Source organism: Pholcus phalangioides, unplaced genomic scaffold (assembly GCF_987345545.1).
Source record: "Pholcus phalangioides strain wild (caught in Gottingen) unplaced genomic scaffold, Ppha-v1.0 ptg000029l_1, whole genome shotgun sequence".
NCBI classification, from domain to species: domain Eukaryota; kingdom Metazoa; phylum Arthropoda; class Arachnida; order Araneae; family Pholcidae; genus Pholcus; species Pholcus phalangioides.
In genome coordinates, this window is record NW_028301619.1 from 1,295,732 (window position 1) to 1,316,946 (window position 21,215).

Sequence of the window (21,215 nt, forward strand, 5' to 3'; positions counted from 1 at the left end):
GTTTAAAAAACGGGAAAAACTATTTTTGCAATAAAATCGGAACGGCTAGAAAAACAGAAAACCCGGAAGTGTCCCGGGAAATACGTGATGTATGGTCACCCTAGGCAGGGCGGAACTAGAGGGGGCGGGGGAAAGGAACTTTCTCGGGTGGCAGGTTCAGGTGGGAACAAAAAATGCCGTTATAAAATTATCAAATTTTAAAGTGGTGGGGGCGGCAAAATGTCTTGTTACGGCACTGCAACGGGATCATACATTGCTGCTGTGGTATTTAAGTGGTCATAGTGACGGACTCTCATCTCAAGGACTCGGGTTCGAACCCCACCGTCACCACAATGGTGGTTGGATGAAGTTGGTTTCCTGTGTTTTCCCACTTCGAGACGTGAAACGAGCCGATCTCCCAGTTAAAAAGTCTTATTAAATCATTACACTTCCCGTAGTTTGAAAAATTGATGGCAGCACTATAACAAGCATTACATAGAAACAAACTCCACGTTAAGTTCACAACACATACACGCATGTATTCCAGCATGCTGGTCTTCGACCACCTCCTTATATCTCTTCATTGAGACAGAGCGGCGGGCCATGACCTGGTTAAAAGGAGGAGGCAATGGGATAAGTCCAGTGGCACAGAGTTCTCTGGAGTTCGTTCATGTCATGCCCCCCCCCCTCTTCCCACATTCTGGAGCAGAGCTCCTAGGCTGCTATCTTTTTGGGGTCCCTCTGTATAGTGAATTTACACGGTGAAAACAAAAAATATTGGGAATCGATACGGGCCGCAGGTGTCCACCCCAACCTTGAGGTGGGTGGGGGCATGTACAATTTTTTTTTTCTTTCCTCCATAGGTGTTGTTTCTCTCTCAAGATCTTTATTTGCAGAAGGGTCTTATCTAACAAAATTTTGAACAAATATTCAAACGGGGTTCGTTTGTACATGAAAAAACGGGACATTTTTACAGAAAAGGGATGGCCAAAATTACGTTAAAATACGGAAATTTCAAGGAAAGTACAGGACGTGTGGTCACAACAATAATCAAGGTAATATTTGGAAAAACTGAAATTTAAAGAAAATTTTGCAACTTAAAAAATTTTAAATTATAATTTTTTTTTTTGGAAACCAATCTAGAAAGGAAAAAAATGTCTTCACTGTTTGAAGCAAAACACTCTTGAAAAACATCATCGTACAAGCAAGCGAAACAAAAAAAAAAATCCCTTATTATTAATTTTTTCAGATTTGCTACAAAAAATGAAATATTTTATCGAAATCGATATGGTATATATAAACAAGACAGACACGTGTTGCAGAAACAGAGAAATCCCCACGTGACGAAATTCAGCCAATCCAAAAACTCTTCATTTATTTACATTTCAAATCCACTGGTACAACAATGTGCCTTTCAATGGGCCCGATGTATAAAAACATCATTTATTTATTTAATTATTTAGTAATTATTCAAAAAGAATCACACCCTTGAAAAAGCTAGAGGAAAGAGCGCGGGAACGAAGGGGACAAAAATAATCATAATTAAATCTCGTTGAGAATTATTATTTTATTTTTTTGTTTCAAGATTGTCATGCACTTGAGTATGAAGATTACTTTTCCTTGGAATTTTTTTTATCTGTAGAAAGTTATCAGCAAGAAAGATCAAAGTTGACCTCATTGCAATAAATCGTTAGATAAGAACACGCTTGATTTCTCGCCGACATTTCATTTCGGCAACGTATATTTCATACATCCTTCCAGAATCTCGAGAGTTAAAAATGTCCATAATAGAAATCCCACCTGAAAGTCATTTTTCTCTTGAAAATTTACCCTATGGAATTTTCAGTACAGCTCAAAATGTAAGTCTTTTACAATGGAGAGGAAAAGTAAATGCACTTAACTTGAAATGTTTTTTAAATTGTACAATATGTTGATAACATGGTTTTAATATTGCACATGAAAATACAGTGTAACCTCTTAAGGTACTACTTAGCACTTTTCTATGAAATGGCATTGGGGAGTGAACTTTATTAACATTTTTTGATAGAAAGTGTCCCAAAAGGATGAAAACAATAATAAATTTTAGACGACTTATGACATTTCCTATCAAAAAGTCATTTTTATGTCAAATTTCAAGCAGAATTCATGTAATATTCCAAATATGATTGCAACAGTTCTATAAAATGTTTTATTTTCACAGTACATTCATCTAATGATAATGCAGCTTATGAACCAAAGTTTAAAGGATTGTATAGTATGCTCATAAGTTACATCAAAATCTGTTGGTGTACATGTGAGTTTTTTGAAATTAACACTATAATTAGACAAATATATGTGATAGATCTTAGATTTTGGTTCATATCCTTAACAATATATGGCAAAATATCATATTAAAATTTTGTAATGATGCAAGCAATAGATTTTAGAAATCATGTTTCAAACTGAAGTAAAATTTCAGAAACAGCGTTCTTCAAAAAACACAAAACTAAAGTTGGTGTAATGTCAGTTCTGAGTGTCATATCTTTCATAAAAAAAATAGATGATGTATTTTCTTCCAAAATGACATTTTATACCTTAACAAGAGATACCCATGGAACCAGACTTTTCATCCCTTAAATAGAGGTGTCCCTTATTGAGTGATAAATTAGTTTCTATTCAAAGGGACACAAATCAAGATATCTGCCCCTCAAATAGGAATGTTCCTTATTTCTGAGGTTTGACTGTATGTTTTTTATCTGAGGATGATGTCACTCTCGGACAAAGACCATACAGAGGTTTTTTACAAAAGTTAAAATCCTTTGTATGGATAGTGGAGAGTGACATCATCCTCAGATAAGTCGCCATCTGGTAGCATTGTCAGCAATTATGAGCTTTAGCCTGAATTATGTCCTACCACCTATGTACGGTCCCATTCAGTGCACACAAGCTCCAAGGAAAGATTGAGATATTCGTTGCCTCTGTAGTGTAGTGGTTTAGGTGTTCACCTGGAAAGTGAAAGGATGTGGGTTTGATTCCCCACAGGGGCAGTTAAATTTTCTCTTTCCAAAATATATTTTCACATCAGCCAGCTGTTAAAAACCTTTGTTTATGTTTTTTACCTTGAAATGTTTAGTTAATTATTCAGCTTTATTCTAATCCTATTATTCTTGATATTTAGCGAAATCCACGTCCTGGTGTAGCTATTGGAGACAAAATTCTTGATTTGTCAGTTGTAAAGCACCTTTTCAATGGGCCTTTAATGAAAGGCAAACAGCATGTGTTCTCACAGGTATGAAGGAGTTTTATTTTTTTTGTCTCTTCTATGTGCTAACATAGTATGTATTACAAAGAACCATAGACCTACATAATGTTACGGTCAGCATTGCAAAGTGAAACATACGTATATGTAGGCCTAATACAAAAAAAAAATTGAGAGTAAGAGGAGGGTGGAAATAGTACTGTAAAAACTGAAAAGATTTAGGTACAGACATATTTTGACATCTTTTTGTGTTACCTTCCTTTTGAATTAACATTTTTTATTAATAGTTGTACCACTAGAAAGAAAACGTTTTTAGTTATTTGTTTGCACAAAGATAATTGTTTTTGTAACTTAATATAATGAAGAAAAATGAATGCAAAGTCGTACCCAAGTCACCCCTTTGGGTGGAATGACTTGGATTCTGAATAATAGAGTAGTGTACCTAGGGTTACCGGACATCCTCCTTTTTGATGGTATTTCAAGCACCCTTACATTTTAGAAAATTCACCCTTTTGTCCTGCTTTTCAGGTTTCTGGAATAACTTTTCTTTTTTTTCTGGGAATTTTTTTTTCACTCTGAAGTCTGAAGCATATATCTTTTCATTGATGCATGTGTACACGCGTGTGTGTGTATTTTTTCACGCATGTTCACACACTTTGACCACTCATCGTCAAAATTCCCAGAATTCAAGAACCGAGTTACCTTCAAACAGGGTAGATCCTATTCTAACCAAGACCCAGCATGGGATATAAAAGACAGCCTAAAAATCAGAGCTGGAAAAAGAAAAGTGCAGCATATTTTTGAGAATACCACAGATTATGCACCGGCAGCTAATATCATATACTGAAGTAGGGAGGAATGACAGTGTCATCTTAGTGCAGGGCCCTGAAGGGGATGCTTTCAGTGCAGAAAGGGCCTCGTGAAAATGATATCTGGTCAAATTTTTGACAGCGAGGATGTAAATTGGGCAGCGAGTATTTCTGGCCAATTAGAGGGACCCCAGAAAAATCACTTTGCCCAGGGCCTTTCATGCTGCTAAGACACCCTTGTGGGAGGAGAGTGTTACCTCTTCCATTCGGAAGTATAGAGAAAATAGTAAAAGTAGTGTAAAGTTCTTGAGGATTATCTCCTTTTGTCACTATAGTAGCACCCACCATCTATTGTAAAAATTGGGAAAAAGTGATATGAGTGGAGAAGTAAGCGTCGTTTCTCAGTTTGTCCTTGTCACAAACGTATATTATTTTACTCTTTGTACCAGTATAATATAATTTCTTAGAATTTATTTTTCAGCCATTTTTAAACGAATTTATGGCTCTCGGAAAGGATTCTTGGCATGAATCTCGTGAGACAGTTAAAAGGCTTCTCTGCAATGCTAATGAAAACCCATTGCTCCATGATGCCTCTCTACGAGCCAGGTAATGTTTTCAACTTATGCTATTATTGAATATGCTGCATATAACTTTATCTATCGCAAAGTATTTTATTTTAAGAAAATGCTTTCAATTCACTCAATGATTTAGTGTTTTTCACAACAAATACAATTGTTATGAAATTTTATGCATTAAGAAAAAAAAAATTCACACTTATAACTTTTGTCTACTACAGTAAAACCCCTCTTTTGCGGATACTCATGGGATAAAGAAAATTGTCTGTCAAAGGGTGATCATATCAGCAATTTAAACAGGGGTTCCTGTTTAAATTGCATTACACAGTATTAACAATAACAGAAATGATTCTTTATTTGAATATGAATGAAATTCTAACAACATGAGATGCGTTTAAAGTCATGAAAATACACAATTATCACATAGATACGTAATTAAAATTGAAAAAGAAATATTATACAAAGTTCACATACTGAATTTACATCTTTTAGAAAAACTGATCAATAGATTTTTGGTGGGTTTTGCTGAGTATTCTACTTCCAAATGTATTTTAACTGCGAGACTCTGAATCTAGTGACCTTCCGTGATTTGTGTTTATAGTATTTAATCAATGCATTGAATTCATTTGCAAGAGCATGAACTTCAATTTTAAGTTTTTCACTATATTCCAGACATTTCTCAATTTTTTCTCAAAGTGATAGAGGGTGACAATTATAGAGATGGCTATATTAAATTGCATGGAATAATGTAAGAATACGGGCACAACCAGCAACACGTGATTTCAGATTCAAAACAGTCATCAGTTGCCAAACATTAACTAACTACAAGCGGAAATTTCATTTAAAAGTAGCCAAATACAGTATAAAAAATTTGATCAAATATATTAAAACTTTTGCTGCCATCTAGTGAGCATAATTTAAACCAAAATTGCAATTTTGGGTGTCTGTCCTGGGGTTACAGCCCAGTGGAATGAAGGATGAAAATGGTGTCTGTGACCGTGATACAAGGATTTGAAATACATTATTTAAATAAACTTTTTTTTACTGGGAAATTTTTATTTGGCTGTAAAAGAAGGGTGATCATTAAAAGGGGTTTTTTGCTGTGCAATAAAAAAGGATAAAATTTATGATAAAGGCAAATAGCAGGCAAAACGCAAATTCCTGGATCACCTGATATGGAAAACTCCATGAAGTCATACCAGCAGTAAAATAAAATACGTATATGCTACATTGCATTTCCAGCAAGAAGGACATGACTTTTTCCCAATTTTGCTTCCAGACAAGTCTCAACTTCAGTTAATTGCCCAATGAACATCTTCACTGACTTTTATTGGTGAATTTGAAGAGAACCCAGTCACCAACCTGTGATTCTGAAATGTTTTTTGGCATTATTTCTATGAAGTTTCATTCTTCCTCTATTTCGAGACACCCATCTTTTACGTCCATAGAAGCAGCTAATGCTGTGACTCAAGAGCTTTTCTCTTTCTTCACATTCATACCACAGTTGATAAACCAATGGAAATATGTACAGGGTTTGTTAAATACATTGGGTTCCACTTTCCTCAGCGCTGGGAAAGTGTAAACCTCTCAATTCATACTTTATCTTTAAGAGATATCATAATTATATTCAAATGACAGATAAAATAATAAGGAAGGAAGAGATTTACACCAAAAAATCAATATTAGGAATACTCTCACTTTCAGAAATGGTTAAAATGTAAAGGACATAGCAGGTAGCGATATGACCACAAACCTAACACTTTCCTATATGTAACCTTGCGACCTCGTATGAGCAGCTGTTGTACTAATTACATTTTTACTGAAAAATGAGTAAATATACAAAAAATTCTGCAAGAGACAGTTCTCAGAACTAATTGAATTTTGCAAATCGTGTGGTTCCACTTACCTCAGTGTACCTTACATTGAACTGTACTGTAAATATCCAATTAAAAATAATTTCTTGCATGGTATTATATCGATGATACAAAATAGAGAAAAGAACAAAAGCATCCACGTGACACAAAAATACACCAAATTGAAGAGCTCATTCCTAAACCAGAAATGACTACCCAACTCTTTTTTTTAATGTAAATCCCTGTGTAGGCTTGTCATCTACAAGCACTGAAATTTTCAAGATTTAGCTTAAAGGCTAAATATTTTACAAAGCGAAATTCACACTATTCTCAAATGAGGACTCTGGGCATTAATGAGTTAAGCCCAGGGGCTCCCTTTGTAATCATTCTTCATACCAACTTGAGGGAGGGAAAATATTATGATGCATGTATACTAACAAAAGAAAGCTTTTTAAAAATTTCACTGGTTTTGAATTATTGTTTTAGCATGTTTGTAATTATGCAAAAAAATGCATTCATATGAAGTAAAAGATTTTTTCATGTTAATTAAACTTTGTATTTGATTTCCCATAATCAAATATGATTTCAGAAATACTCATATCAACTGAGTTCAACTGTACAATAAGTCACCTCTGAAGTCAGGCCAATTTATTTCAGACTTGTATGTTATTTCAGTGATTATATTCTATTTTCGTGTATTCTCTGTTTTTGTCAGCTCTATTATTGGAGTGTCACTGGTTGAGATTAGTGTGAATAAATAAATGGAAAAAAAAGTGTTTTTGGCTTTTTAATTAATTATTAATTTTTTTAAATTTGATGTGATATACTGAATATTTACTACAACTGTTTTTATGAATAAATTTAGAGCATTCATTGATCAAGATGAAGCACAAATGCATTTACCGGCAAAAATAGGTAATATTGAAATTTTTCTTTTTTTCATTCAAATATTTTATTGTGTTTAAGCGTGAAGTTCAAGTGTTAAAATTTATTAACCAATGTTGCTCAGTGTTTTCAAACACAATATTATCATGTCAAAGCCTTCATTTTCATGTGGAGGAAAATCAATTCTCCCCCTTTTTTGTAAATGTTTAAATTATTGTTTTTGTTTTATTTCAGGTGATTATACAGACTTTTATTCATCATTGGAGCATGCTACCAATGTTGGAACAATGTTTCGTGGAAAAGATAATGCATTGATGCCTAATTGGTGAGGAGTTTTAAATCTTCTGTTAAAAGTATCAGGCCTACATAGCATGATGAGTAATAGCTATTTATTATTAATTAGCACGCTTTTTTTGTGTTGAGGTGAATTGCTGAGAAAAAAAATTCTAAAGTGGTGAAATCATCAGATCCAACAAGCTTTCTTCTAAGAATAAAATTCAGAATTTTTAAAAACCAAATTTATTCGATAGTTTGTCTAGAGAAGTTATATTATTTTGCATCTTTTTTGCGCAAATCATTTGTATAATACAATATTCAAGTCCATGTCATCAGCTGGTTCCATCATTGTATAGAAATTTAAAGTTTCCTGCTATCTAGCTCAACAAATATTTTTTCAGAGTTCCTTTTCGTATCACAATTGACACACCAGCAGTTGATTATTTCTTTCTGCCATAGTTAGAATAATGTGTTCTGTCTTACATGGCATGAAAATTATCCTGCTGTTAAACAATATTAGATTCTTAAACTAACCAAAATCTGTTCTTTTCCTCCCCTCCCCATTCCTCTTTATAAGTTTTTCATACTGGTTTTGCAGAATTTCAGACTAAGGAAGAATGGAATTGGGGTGTTGTTCCCTGCAGCTACTGTTAGATTATGCAATAATTCAAAGGCAAATTTAGAAAAAGAAAGAAAAGTCAGAGGCAAATTAGCGTTAAGGAAACTGGTCAGTTAGCCAAGAGTTTCCGATGAATTAGTGTTAGATAATCAAGATTTGCTGCATTTTGTACCCACCCTAATTGCCTGTCCATAACCCACGGTAATGTATAATCCATATGTAAATTTTTGATTGTTACAGTTATCGCCAGTGGCGGATTAAAGTTGGTTGAATCCCTGGGTGCAAAAGAAAATATTGGACCCCTTGAATTAGAAAAAAGTGTAAAACTTGGGTTTTTGAGGTTCCCAGTGCGCCCACCATTAAATCTGCCTCTGGTTATTACCAATAATAAAATCTTGAGAAATAGAAGGCAATATGTTTAACTTTTTTTCATTTTTTTTTTCAGTAAAAATGTAGATTACTCTATTTGCATCTATACAATCCCATCTTTTATCTATGAAAAAATAAACTTTTGTGAACTACTTTAAAATGGTCATTTTCATTCCATTCTCAGAGGGGAAGAAACTATAGATAATACATATTTCTGTAAGTCACTCTGAGAAATTCAAATTTTTTTTAACCGGCAATCCACAGATTATGTAATAGTCCAGGCAATTTGAGTCTGCAATTGAACTTTGGCAAAATTGCAACAGAAGCTTTTTAAATTGTTTTATAATCAGTAATAATTACTAAACAACATATCCAAAATCAGCCAGGACTTGACAATGAGAACATTTCTAAATACAGACTGCAAAATGTTAGAGTGGTTTTCTCGATTTAAGGCAAAGACAACTGGATGTACACTTTTTATATAAATATACTGTTTTATTTTCATAACTTAAAATTCAACTATCGTCAAACAGTACATGAAAGCCTATTATTTTAAATTACTGTAAATTTTTTTTCTAAGTCAAATGGTTTATTATCAAACACAGCAATATGAGAAAAAAAAATTCCAAAAAAAAGGGAATTGAGGAAGATGACTGAACAAAAAAAAAAGTGGAGAGAAAAAAATGCAGATAATTATGGAAATGTTTCAGTGAAGCAAAAAAACCTTTAATCATTTCATCAAATTCATAGTTGTAAGTGAGGGTTTTAGTTTTTACATCCATTGATTTGGCACACCCCACAAGCTGTTGAACAGAGTAGTCCATTCATAGGCAGAGATTGACTTGAAAAGTTGGAGGCATAATAATTATGTCAATATATAATTAATATGAATATATGTCAACAGCGGAGCCAACAGATATTGGCTCCACTGTTGACGCCAGTGGTGGGAGCATTGCCTCTGTATCTCTGCCCATGAGTCCATTATGCTTGCATCCAAATCATAAAGTGGCACAGTTTGTCTTACAGGAACATTGAATCATATTGAGTAGCTAATCTGGAGCTGGTGGTAAGAGGCAGAGTATTGGGTAGTACAAGTTATTTTTTACATACCAAACCCCATTCTTCTGGTTTAATTCTTTCTTCAGTAGCTTTCCAGTTATTTATTTGTTAAGTTTGATAGCTATGATATTTTGTGAAAGAATTGGTGAAGGGGTCAAGAATCAGTTCAGGTTAACAAATGGTTTTGCTGTGGTTACCTTCCCTACCAACATTTGATGATGTAGTTTGTCTGTAGATTTCCAGTGGACCCCCCCCCCCCCCCTGCTGTCATAAAACAGTATAAAAAACATATAGGAAGCATTGCTTTTCTCCCAGCAACAGCGATATTAGAATATAGTCATGAATCAAAACAAAATATTTTTGCAACTGAACAGAGCCCTGTCTCATTCATCTGTTTGGCAAATAAATGCTGAGGATTTCCCAATCAAAAAAATTCTGGATGTGGTATCACAGCTGGTGAAAGCTGGCATGCAGAAACAGAAGCAAGTTGCAGTTTTCAGGACCTAATATAGATTGCATATAGAGGATATCATACACTGAATTGGAAGTTGATCCTTATCTTATATCTCTGCGATAGTACAGCTTGAACCCATTATCCTTTGCGTGTCAAATAGGCAGAATCAATACAATACAAATACAACGCCACAACAGGCAGATTGCCCAACGAGATGGCTGACTTAAGAACATCATGGATCCCCGAGCCCTACCTACTACTGCTACACCACACATGCACCCAGCCCACACCCCCCCCCCCCCGCGGAACCCCCAACGAATCGGTACATGCGGGAATGTGCGTGTACGTGTAGTGAAACCTGACGTGAAGTTTTTTTGTTTCTCTGTAATGCTTGTTATGTGTAGTGCTGCCATCTGCCACCAGTTTTTCTAACTATGAGTGAAGTGTTATGATTGAATGATTTATCGTTGTAGGACTGTTGCTCTCTGTGGCGAGATTTTTTTAACGGGGAGATCGGCTCGCATTTGCACCTTGAAGTTGGGAACCACAGAAAACCAACTTCAGCCGACCACCACTGTGGGGTTCGAACCCGGATCCTTGCATCGCGAGTCCGTCACTATAACCACTCGACCACCACAGTGGCGAATCAGCAAATCTATGTCTTCCTCTGTTACAGTGGTATGCACATCTTCTGAAGATGAGACTGCAGCACATGGACAGAGATACTGGTGGAGGGGGGGGGCGAGAGTGGAGTCGGCTGATTTAATGTATATGGGAATTGACATCATCATCTTGCTCTCCCAGCAATAATGACCGTGCCTCCCCCCAGACTTCCAAGTCTATCTCCGCCTATGCTGCAGCATGAATAATGCCCACATTGGTTCATTTGATCATTTTTGTCGCACCACAGTCATTTTCTGCACATGAGGGCTAATTAAACCGGGACCTACAATTTATAGCCGATTCCGAACGACAGGCTTGTTTTTCATACTCATCGAGTGGTTGGTGCACTAACCCCTCGATGGGGGACTCCCTGCGATAGCAATTTTTTCTGTGGTCACGTCGCCGTTTCTGTTGTACCCCTGTGTCAGGAAAGTTTTCTGACAAGGACGAACCGGGTATCAAACTCACAACACCTCTAAACATCCTTTGGTACTTTAGGCGAGTATCTTATCGACCTGGGCTACTGCGGCCAAAGGCATTGCTGCCAATGCCAATCCACATTGGCATTCCTGTTTGCATTGTGAACAGTACATTTTTGTTTCTTCAGCAATTAACCTATGAGGGAAATTAGTGTTTGCTTTCATTCGCCAGGAACTGATTTTTTTTTTTTTTTGCTTTTTTTGGCAAACTGCATGCACAGGCTGAAACTAATATATATATGTAGAAAAAATGTCTTCTCCACTTGTTAATACAAGATTCCTCGAAAGACTGACTATTTTTTGAGATGATGATTAAAATGAAGAAAATTCATCTCTGCCCACACAGGGTTTGAATCCCGGTCTCGTTTGCTGGACGAATGCTCTATCAATTAAGCTATGGAAACAGATAGAATATTTCTCCCTTTGAGCGTATATATATGTTGAAAGGCTCTGTTCATGTCATTCACGAGCTATTACTTGATTGCTGCCAAGGAGAGAAATATTCTTCAAATCCGCTCCAAGGGAGAAATATTCTCCAAATCCGCTCCAAGAGAGAAATATTCTTTTTCCATAGCTTAATTGGTAGACCACTCATCCAGCAAACGAGAGACCAGGATTTGAGTTCCCGTGAAGGTAAAGATGAATTTTCTTCCTTATAATCATCATCTTCAAAAATAACCAGTCTTTTGAGGAATCTCGTATTGAAACTAATATCTCTACTGATCTTTGTGTAGCATCGTCTACAAGTCAAAATGATTTGATTGCTGGGGAACCCAACGTAGCTAGTAACAATGATAGGTTTTCTACATTTTTTAAGAATTAAATCAACGTAAGACATTGCAATGTTTTCATATGTCATTGTTACACCATGGAACGATATATAAGAGAGATCCTCCATCCAAAACATACCTTTCTATTTTTTCCATTTTGTCTTATTCTTCATTGTGCATATTGTATATTTGACTATTGCTTGTGCTAACTGAAATTTGTCTGCTTTCCTCATCATATTTTGTGATTCACATAATGCTACAGGGTACGTATAAATCTCATAATGCATGACATCCGCAAGATTCCTTCCACAACAAGTGGCAACAGTCATCATTGCGCTTGATCTACTTGTATATGAATCATCTTTACCACATATACCTGCAACAAATCAAAGATTTTCCACTTTTTAGCAGAATAAAAATACATTCTTCCCTATCATTTTTGAGATGATGTTTGTACCAAATAAGTGCAACTCATTAACATTAACTTCATCTTCAGCTGTTATGCCTGCAACAATATTGCATAGAGTAGAGTCAGACTGAAATGGGGATATGGATTCCATTTCTTTGTGCTGTTTCCTGCTTTGCATAAAAACCTTCATATTCCTGCATAGCCAAATTGTAAACCAAACAAACTGGCGTAGAAAACAGCCTTGTAACCCACTATGAAAATTTGCATTACATGATTGATGATAGACGCAATCTGCAGCAGCAAGATCACCTGTGTAATATGCTAACTAGGTGCTTACCTTAAATGACCATTCATCGCATAGACATTCGCAGCATTCCATTATAGCTTCAACATACTGTGCTGTTCTTTCACATGTTTTAATTTAGGATTATGTTTAGAAGAAAAATTTATAAATTTTTCGCAAAATAAATGATGAGTTGCACTGGAAATTGGGCCCTCAATCAAGCAAATACTTTTTCTTGGTATTTCTTCTCAGCTAGCCCTCGATTTTGTAATTTCAATGCTCTTTTTATCAGTAAATGTTTTCTCGAAACATGAGCACTTATTCCAGCAGTTGCAACTAAATTGCTATGGCTTTTTTTTCACATATTGCATAAATATTGGTACTATCGATTTTTATACAGGAAATTATTTATTATAATACTATAAATACACAAAATATCAGAAATAGTCACAAGAGTATTGAAAAATACAACCTAACATGACACATCACTGTCCCCAATTCTAGCTCCTTTTACAATGGGAAATGACATATCCGACTTCTTTCACTTGGCAATAGGAAAAAATCTCAAAGGATTATGGGAAAGGGGCAGGAAACCATGGAAATCTTTTTCTTTTCTTTTCCTTACCAGGGGAAAAAAGTTGTCTTGGCATCCCCAATCTTACATGTGTACACAGGGTTTTGAAATCCGTTTTTTGGAATACTCCTCTTTTCTAATTTTGGATAGGTTGTTCAGTAATGATTGCTGATTAAAAAGCAATTTACAAAGCTTCTGTTACAATTTTGCTGGGGGTAAAGGTATTTTTATCTTAGTTTGCATGGACTATAAAGCAGATTTGACAGAATTTTAATTACATGGCAGTTTTTGACAGTTTAGACTGCCGCGCCAAAAACCCTCTGTGAAAAATCTCAAATATTGCGTTTCAATATAAAAATTTCCATTGAAAATACAATTGGAATAACAATTGTTAAAATTGTAGATTTTTGCCTAAATGTGTCATTTCTTCACAAAACACCCTCTGATGGCAACACGTGCAACTAATATTTTTTCCCCCAAAACAAATTCCCATCACTTCAATGAAATCCTCCACAAAATTTCACAATTTTCTGATGACTGGTTTTGCCTGTAGGCTACTTTAAAATAGGGTCTTTTAATTATGGGCGCCCTGTATACAGTAGAATCCTGTTATAACGAACGTCAAGAGACCGGAGGAATCACTTTGTTAAAACGAAATTTTGTTATAAAGGAATTCCAGATTACCTAGCATTGTTCCTATGTGAACTTATTTGGGGGATTGGAAAAGTGTTCGTTAAAACAAGATTTTTGCTATAACTGTATTCGTTAAAATGGGATTTGACTGTATTATCATTGATATACAGGGTGATTCAGAAAAGATAGAGAAACTGTAAGGTGGTGATAGTACACACCAATACAAACAATTGTCATTAAAGAATGCATGGTCTAACATGAAATGCAAACAGCCGCTTTGCTAACGTTCAAATGGCATTCCTGTTGAAATTTGTTGGGAGAAAAACCATGCATGCAAATGTAAACTGAGGAAGAAGAAGAAACTGTATGCATCTGTTCTGGTAGTCCTTGTACGACCTGCATCAGACCGGGAAGCAAGAAATGATCCCGTTTTGCACAGCTGCTGATGCAAGCGTGCAAATGTTATGGATTGGACAACCACGCCTATGGGGAAAACGCTCACCATACATTCGTGCTGCCTCTGTGGTATTTCCATTTGCAGCTCTGTAAATGAAATGCATGTCTACACTGGAATAACTTCACAGGGCTGGCATCCACACCTTTTATTCACTGTGATGCTGATTTGCATAAGGTTTCTTCTTCCCCAGGTTGCATTTGCATGCATGGTGTTCTTTTTCTCCCAATAAACTTTAACAGGAATGCTGTTTTAATGTTTGGCCATTTCATGTTAGACCATGCATTCTTTGATGACAATTGTTTGTATTGGTGCGTACTGTTAAATATTTTCCCATCTCTTCTGAATCACCCTGTATATATTATATATATATATATATATATATATCAAGATATGCTATTTTTCCCAACTGGGGCGAAAATTACTGTAGTTAAGGGAGGCTGCTATGTCTCCTCTCCGTGCTTCACGCTACTAATGCATGTTATAACGTATTGAAAAGTGTGTCTCTGGAGTATTGGTTAGCATGCCTACCTGGTATGCAAGGGGACCCAGGTTCGATTCCTGGAGGAGACAAATCACTTTTCTTTCCAAATATTAGTTTCGGCATAACATCCAATCCAGCAGAAAATTCAATTTTTATATATATATATATATATATATATATATATATATATATATATATATATATATATATCGTTTCATTTTTTGTTGTATTAAGGTGTTGTGTGAATAAAATGTTATATCTTATATGACTCACATTCAGGAAATATTTGCCAGTGGCCTATCATGGTCGTGCTTCATCATTAGTGGTTTCTGGAACCTCTATTCGAAGACCTAATGGACAAACAAAGCCTGATGACAGTAGGTTCAAAACTTTCATCCAAGTTTTACTGAATTATTTCATTTTTCTTACTATTTGAAAAAATATTCAATTTCAGCCGAATGTTTCATCCTACACAACTTTTAGCCTTGTCTCATAAAATTGTTTTCCACAAGTTTTACTCATTTCCTTTTCCAAATGTTATGTGACAAGATGATTAAAAAAAATTCAGTTTTTACATTTTATTTCAGCCCAGCCACCAGTTTTTGGCCCATGTAAACTTCTAGATTTTGAATTGGAAATGGCATATTTTATTGGACCACCCTCAAAACTTGGTGAACCTATTGATGTAAAAAAAGCAGATGAACACATTTTTGGGATGGTATTGATGAATGATTGGAGTGGTAAATTATATATAAAACGTTTTACTCAAACTTCATAAATTGTTAGAATTTCATGTATCAGGTGTTGGTGTGAAGGAAATTATAAATATTTTTTATAAGTAAAAATCCTCAGCTGAGATTTTAATGTCCCCCCCCCCCTTCCATTTAGCAAGAGACATACAAAAGTGGGAGTATGTTCCACTTGGTCCTTTTTTGGCGAAAAATATGGGAACTACGATCAGTCCATGGGTGGTGACAATGGAAGCTCTTAAACCTTTTATATGTGAATCAACTTCTCAAGATCCAGTGCCGTTTTCATACCTCCAGCATGAGGATCAATACAATTTTGACATCAAGTTAGAAGTTTCCATACGATGTGAGTGAAATTTGAATATTTCAGTTCAGTTTTATGATACAGAAGTTCAAAATAATATGCCAAGTTGGTGACTTTTAAATTTGTGGTTTGAGAATGCGCCAAAGATGTATATATAAGATAGTTTATCTGTAGATTTGTTGATAGGTGGTTTTTATTTGTAGCTTTACCTTTCTTTGTTTCTGTTTCAGCATCCAAAGAAAATGAAACTGTTGTCACTAGATCCAACTTCAAGCACATGTACTGGTCTATGAAGCAACAGTTGGCTCATCATACAATTACAGGGTGCAATATGAACAGTGGTGACTTATTGGCATCAGGAACGATCAGTGGATTGGTATGTTTTGTCATAACTTCAATATATTCCCTGAATATATTGTGTTTACACAAGTGCTGTGAAAGAAGATGGATTCTTAATTCTTTATTAAGCAGACACTAACGAATAAGGCAAATACACGAAAATACAAAAAGTCCTAATGCATTTCAACACCAATGGGTGTCATCTTCAGAGGAAAAATATTTAACCACTAGTCACATGCTGACTGAGTTTCCCACTTGAGGTGAATACCAAATCTTAATGCTCGGTTGCTCAGCGGAAAAAGTATGTCTGTTCACTTCAAACGTCATGGTCATAATGAAGCTGCGAGCCTGTGTGAGATACTAATGCAGTGCCCTGATTGGACGCTTGTGGAATAGTGCTAACAAATTGTTCTATTTGAATTTTCGTAGAATTCCCGCTCAAAATGAATTTAAGCCATGGTGTTGCGATCAGGGTTGTAGATTTATTATCGTTAATAATAAATCTACACCCCCTACTACATTAACGATAATAAATCTACAACCCCGATCGCAACACCATGGCTTAAATTCATTTTGAGTGGGAATTCTACGAAAATTCAAATAGAACAATTTGTTAGCACTATTCCACAAGCGTCCAATCAGGGCACTGCATTAGTATCTCACACAGGCTCGCAGCTTCATTATGACCATGACGTTTGAAGTGAACAGACATACTTTTTCCGCTGAGCAACCGAGCATTAAGATTTGGTATTCACCTCAAGTGGGAAACTCAGTCAGCGTGACTAGTGGTTAAATATTTTTCCTCTGAAGGCCACACCTATTGGTGTTGAAATGCATTAGGACTTTTTGTATTTGCCTTATTTGTTGGTGTCGTCTTAATATTCTAGGGCAAAGTTGATCAACTCTTCCTTAATTCTTTATGCTGGTGGTAAATATGTATACTGGGGGATTCCTTCAGTCAAAGTCTGAAGTGAGCTAGCACACATAATTATAATTGAATGTAAATTAGGTCCTTGGGAAATATTGTTTTTACATAATTTCATCCTTACAAGTGATTTTTGTCTCTCAGCAAAGGAATTATGTGTTTTTAATTATAATTTTAACTAATGATTTAGGAATTATATAATTTAAGAAAATTATAATTTGCAGATATATTTAATTTTTATTTTATTCATCAAAATTACTCTAATGTATTCTGTTTTTATAGCATTCACCTTTTAATTATATTTTTATATTAAACTCATGCAAAATGCATCTAAAATGTTTGATTTAAAAATTCATCCTAAAATTCATGACATAATAAAAATTATCTAGATGCCACTGAATTAAAACTAACTTCTGTTATTAATACAATTAGGGAATGTTTAAAATTTGGAATATTGATTTAAATTTTGATGGTTTTTTTTTCTGTCATCTTTATTTAGTCTCCAGATTCTTATGGATCCTTATTAGAATTGTCTTGGAAAGGTACTAAACCTCTGACTTTGATGAATGGTGAGAAAAGGACATTTCTTAAAGATGGGGATGAAGTGATAATAACTGGTATGACCTGTTTTTTTTTTATATATATTTTTCTGAGCCTTAAAGTTTCTTTTGTGTAGCAACCTATGCAGTGAACAGTTTTGAGACAGTTGGTAGCCAGAAAATAGCTAATGGTGGTCATAGGAATGTGAAAAGCTGAAAAAGGGAAGGGGCACAAATTTTAAGGGGAAAAATGTAATTCTCTGAATCATTTAAACATATTCCCTTGTTTTCCATGACTAAATCATTAAAATCGGGAGAGAACTAGGACTACAGCTGTCAGCTCTGTCCTCCTGGCTCTGGTGTCCCTGAAAAGACCTGAAGATACAGATCCACTTTCAATATATTGACACATCTTATATTTTATTTTGTTCGAAACATTCATACTTTGGGCTTTAAAGACAAAACTTTAAAGTTTTTTTTAAGTTCAAAGTTTTTTTTGCAAACTTTTCGGTAAACTATTTCCTTTCTTCATCCCGGATTTGGTGCCTCTCCTAGATGGGGGCCCCATGTTCCCACATGACCCTGTAGCTGCCCCTGATGTACAGGACATTGTGCTAACTAGATGCTGCTATTTATCAGTCAGTTATTTATGTATCATTGTATATAATAGATAAGGATAGAACATTTCTTGTCTGGGTTTTTATATGGTTGGCGCTCATTTTTACGAACCCATGTGGACATGAAAAATAGTTCACAAAAGGGAAAGACGTTTAAAGGTATGATATATTGTTTGGGACCAGATGATTACTTTCTAAAATTGTGCAGTTCGTAAATTAGAGGTTTGTAAAATCGAGCTTCAACTGTATACAGTGAAACTCACATATAACAATATCCTGTATAATAATTGCCTATATAATGATACTACTCTGTGCATTTTCCATAGTACTTATATATTTTATATCTAATGATAAATTCTTTATAAGGTATGGTGGTTTTCCTGTATCTTATGTTACACACACTGCACAAACCAAGTACATATATTGTCTAATAAGGCTTCCCATATAAACATCACAATTGACACACTGTAATGATTAATATTGTTATTATATGCCCTAATATATATATATCTATGCTTTCTGTTAGGCTATTGTGATGGTCCAGGTTATCGAGTCGGGTTTGGAACTTGCACTGGAAAAATTCTGCCTGCATATGAGCTATGAATTGGTTTTTACTTGAAAAGATTTCTATTTTTGTGTATGGAATGATTCTGAACTATTTTTCATACTTTATATACAATTGCAATAAAAAAGTTTGTTTAGATTGGCTCAAATCATTTGCTGAATTTTCAAATGCAGTGTTCAATACATTTAACCCTTTATCAACTGACACAGTGGTACAACAGAAACGGCAACATGACCACAGAAAAATATTACTACAGCAGGGAGCCCCACACAGAGGGGGTTAGCTCACCAACATCTCAGTGAGTATTAAAAAAGGCTGACAGAAATGATCAAATGATCTTTATCTACGAGATTATGAAAAGTAGAATAAGAAGAAAATGGTAATATACATAAAAATATGAATATAACGATAATAAAATAATTATGTAAATTATTTGGTAGACCATTGTAGTTCTAATTGAAGATAAGAAAATAAAACAAATATAGTTTTTTTTATAGTTGGTACATAACAAAGCCTGGTAATTTACAGTACAGTTGGTAGATAAAAGGTTAATTTTACATGAGCAAACAGCAATCCTGAAATATCTCATCTTAAAACCCTTCAGCAATCTTGAGCCCAGCTAGCTCATTACAGAGAGCTTTACCTGATAACATATTTTTTCCTCCCCTCCCGTCAATCAACTGTCAATGGGTGGAGTCAGCTTTTGTTCAAAGTTAGATAACAGGAGAGAGGAAACAGGTGGCAATTTCTAGAAGGTTTATTGATTTTCACTATGCTGTTATAATGCTGATCAGGGAAATTTTAAAAACTGCTTAAAGCAAGAGTTCTCAAAATGTTTTGACCCGTGGTACCCTTTACCCTAATCAATGCTTATCTGTGCCTCCCCAGAGCAGTTTAACAAAGAATTTCTTTGGAAAGCCTTTATCAGTTGCTGCTCCAAGACGCTTCTGACAAAGGTTGGCTGCATACAGTGTGAGAGAACCCCTGGCTTAAAGGATTAAAGACATGCCAGAGATTTATTTTTATCTAAAAACTAAGTAACATATGTCAGTGGTTTTGACTTAGGTTAGGAAACTGAAAAAAAAACAACCAAATATAAACTGATTGGTTACTTTTGCTTGAATGTAACTGATGTGCTTATTGTTTCATTTCTCATGTTTTATAAAAATATATAGTGTAATCCCATCCTAAGAGAAATGGTGGACAGTCAAAGAATGACAATGGTTCTAGTTATCTATGTAATTATCAAATGTATAAACTTTTGAAGCAGTTATATCTCCATGTAACCTGTTTACCAGTTTGTGTGGGTCAGAGTGATTCCAGTATATCCTTGCTTATTTGCACTAAAGAAGTTTCTATAAGAAGTTTCTTTGCCTTCATTAATATCTCAATTGTCATAGACAAGAGCATTTTAGACATAGGTGACTATTTTCTCATCAATAAATAAAAAGTTATCGCAAAGTAAACTGACATCAGTTAACATACGGTAGTGGATAATTGAGTTTGCACTATATTTTGCTAACAAAAGCCAGAACCCACAGACAAGGGGTTAAATTGCTTGACACAAGTAGATTTGCTTTCATTCAAACTGAGCACAATTCCTGTCTATTGCCATGGGCAATTTACTACTGAATGAGGTGTGCTAGAAATGCATATGCATACCTAACAATATGAGTGTATCTAGTGTTATGCATGAACTTTTAGTGCTGCCACCTAATTTTCAAACTATGAGTTGAGTGTAATGATTTGTATACCTGTATCTTTGTAGGTATGTTCTCTGTGGGGAGACTTTTTCAAGTGGGAGACCAGCTGTCATTCACGTCTTGAAGTTTAGTACCACAGAAAACAACCATTAAATATATTTTTATTAAGATATATTATGCCTTTTTCATAAGGGTGGCAAAACCCAGAATAATAAGTGCCCAATATATCCCAAGTCATACATCAGAAATTGATATAATAGTAAGAACACATGAAAAAGTAAGTGAAACAAAAACAAATGAGAAAGAGTTAAGAAACAAAATAATACAAAATTTGAGCAGAAAACATACTGAGGGGGACGATTAACCTCGATATATTATTGTAGCTTGCTCTTCGCAATAGGACCTGAAGAAATTTAATTAGTCATTCATAGTAACACATACTAATTACACTTGACATTCAAAATACACTTATTTATAATTACTCACAAATACCATATTTATGACTACCCACAAGCACTAAATTCATAATACACATATTTCAAGTAATTAAAAAAAATTAACAAAAACAATAAGTGTAAAAGAGACAATACATATTCAAAAAACCACTTG

General features: G+C 34.8%; 1 protein-coding gene across 1 annotated transcript; it reads left to right on the top strand.

Moving 5' to 3' along the window:
• Positions 1-1,179: 1,179 nt before the first annotated feature.
• Positions 1,180-19,039, top strand: Faa (fumarylacetoacetate hydrolase). The gene is made up of 11 exons (XM_089252501.1): positions 1,180-1,838; positions 3,137-3,247; positions 4,508-4,632; positions 7,320-7,369; positions 7,574-7,664; positions 15,145-15,242; positions 15,453-15,605; positions 15,754-15,960; positions 16,149-16,294; positions 17,682-17,799; positions 18,865-19,039. Exons 1-11 carry the CDS (start codon positions 1,758-1,760, stop codon positions 18,939-18,941), a joined length of 1,257 nt encoding a protein of 418 aa, XP_089108627.1. The 5' UTR covers positions 1,180-1,757; the 3' UTR covers positions 18,942-19,039.
• The last annotated feature ends 2,176 nt before the right edge of the window (positions 19,040-21,215 follow it).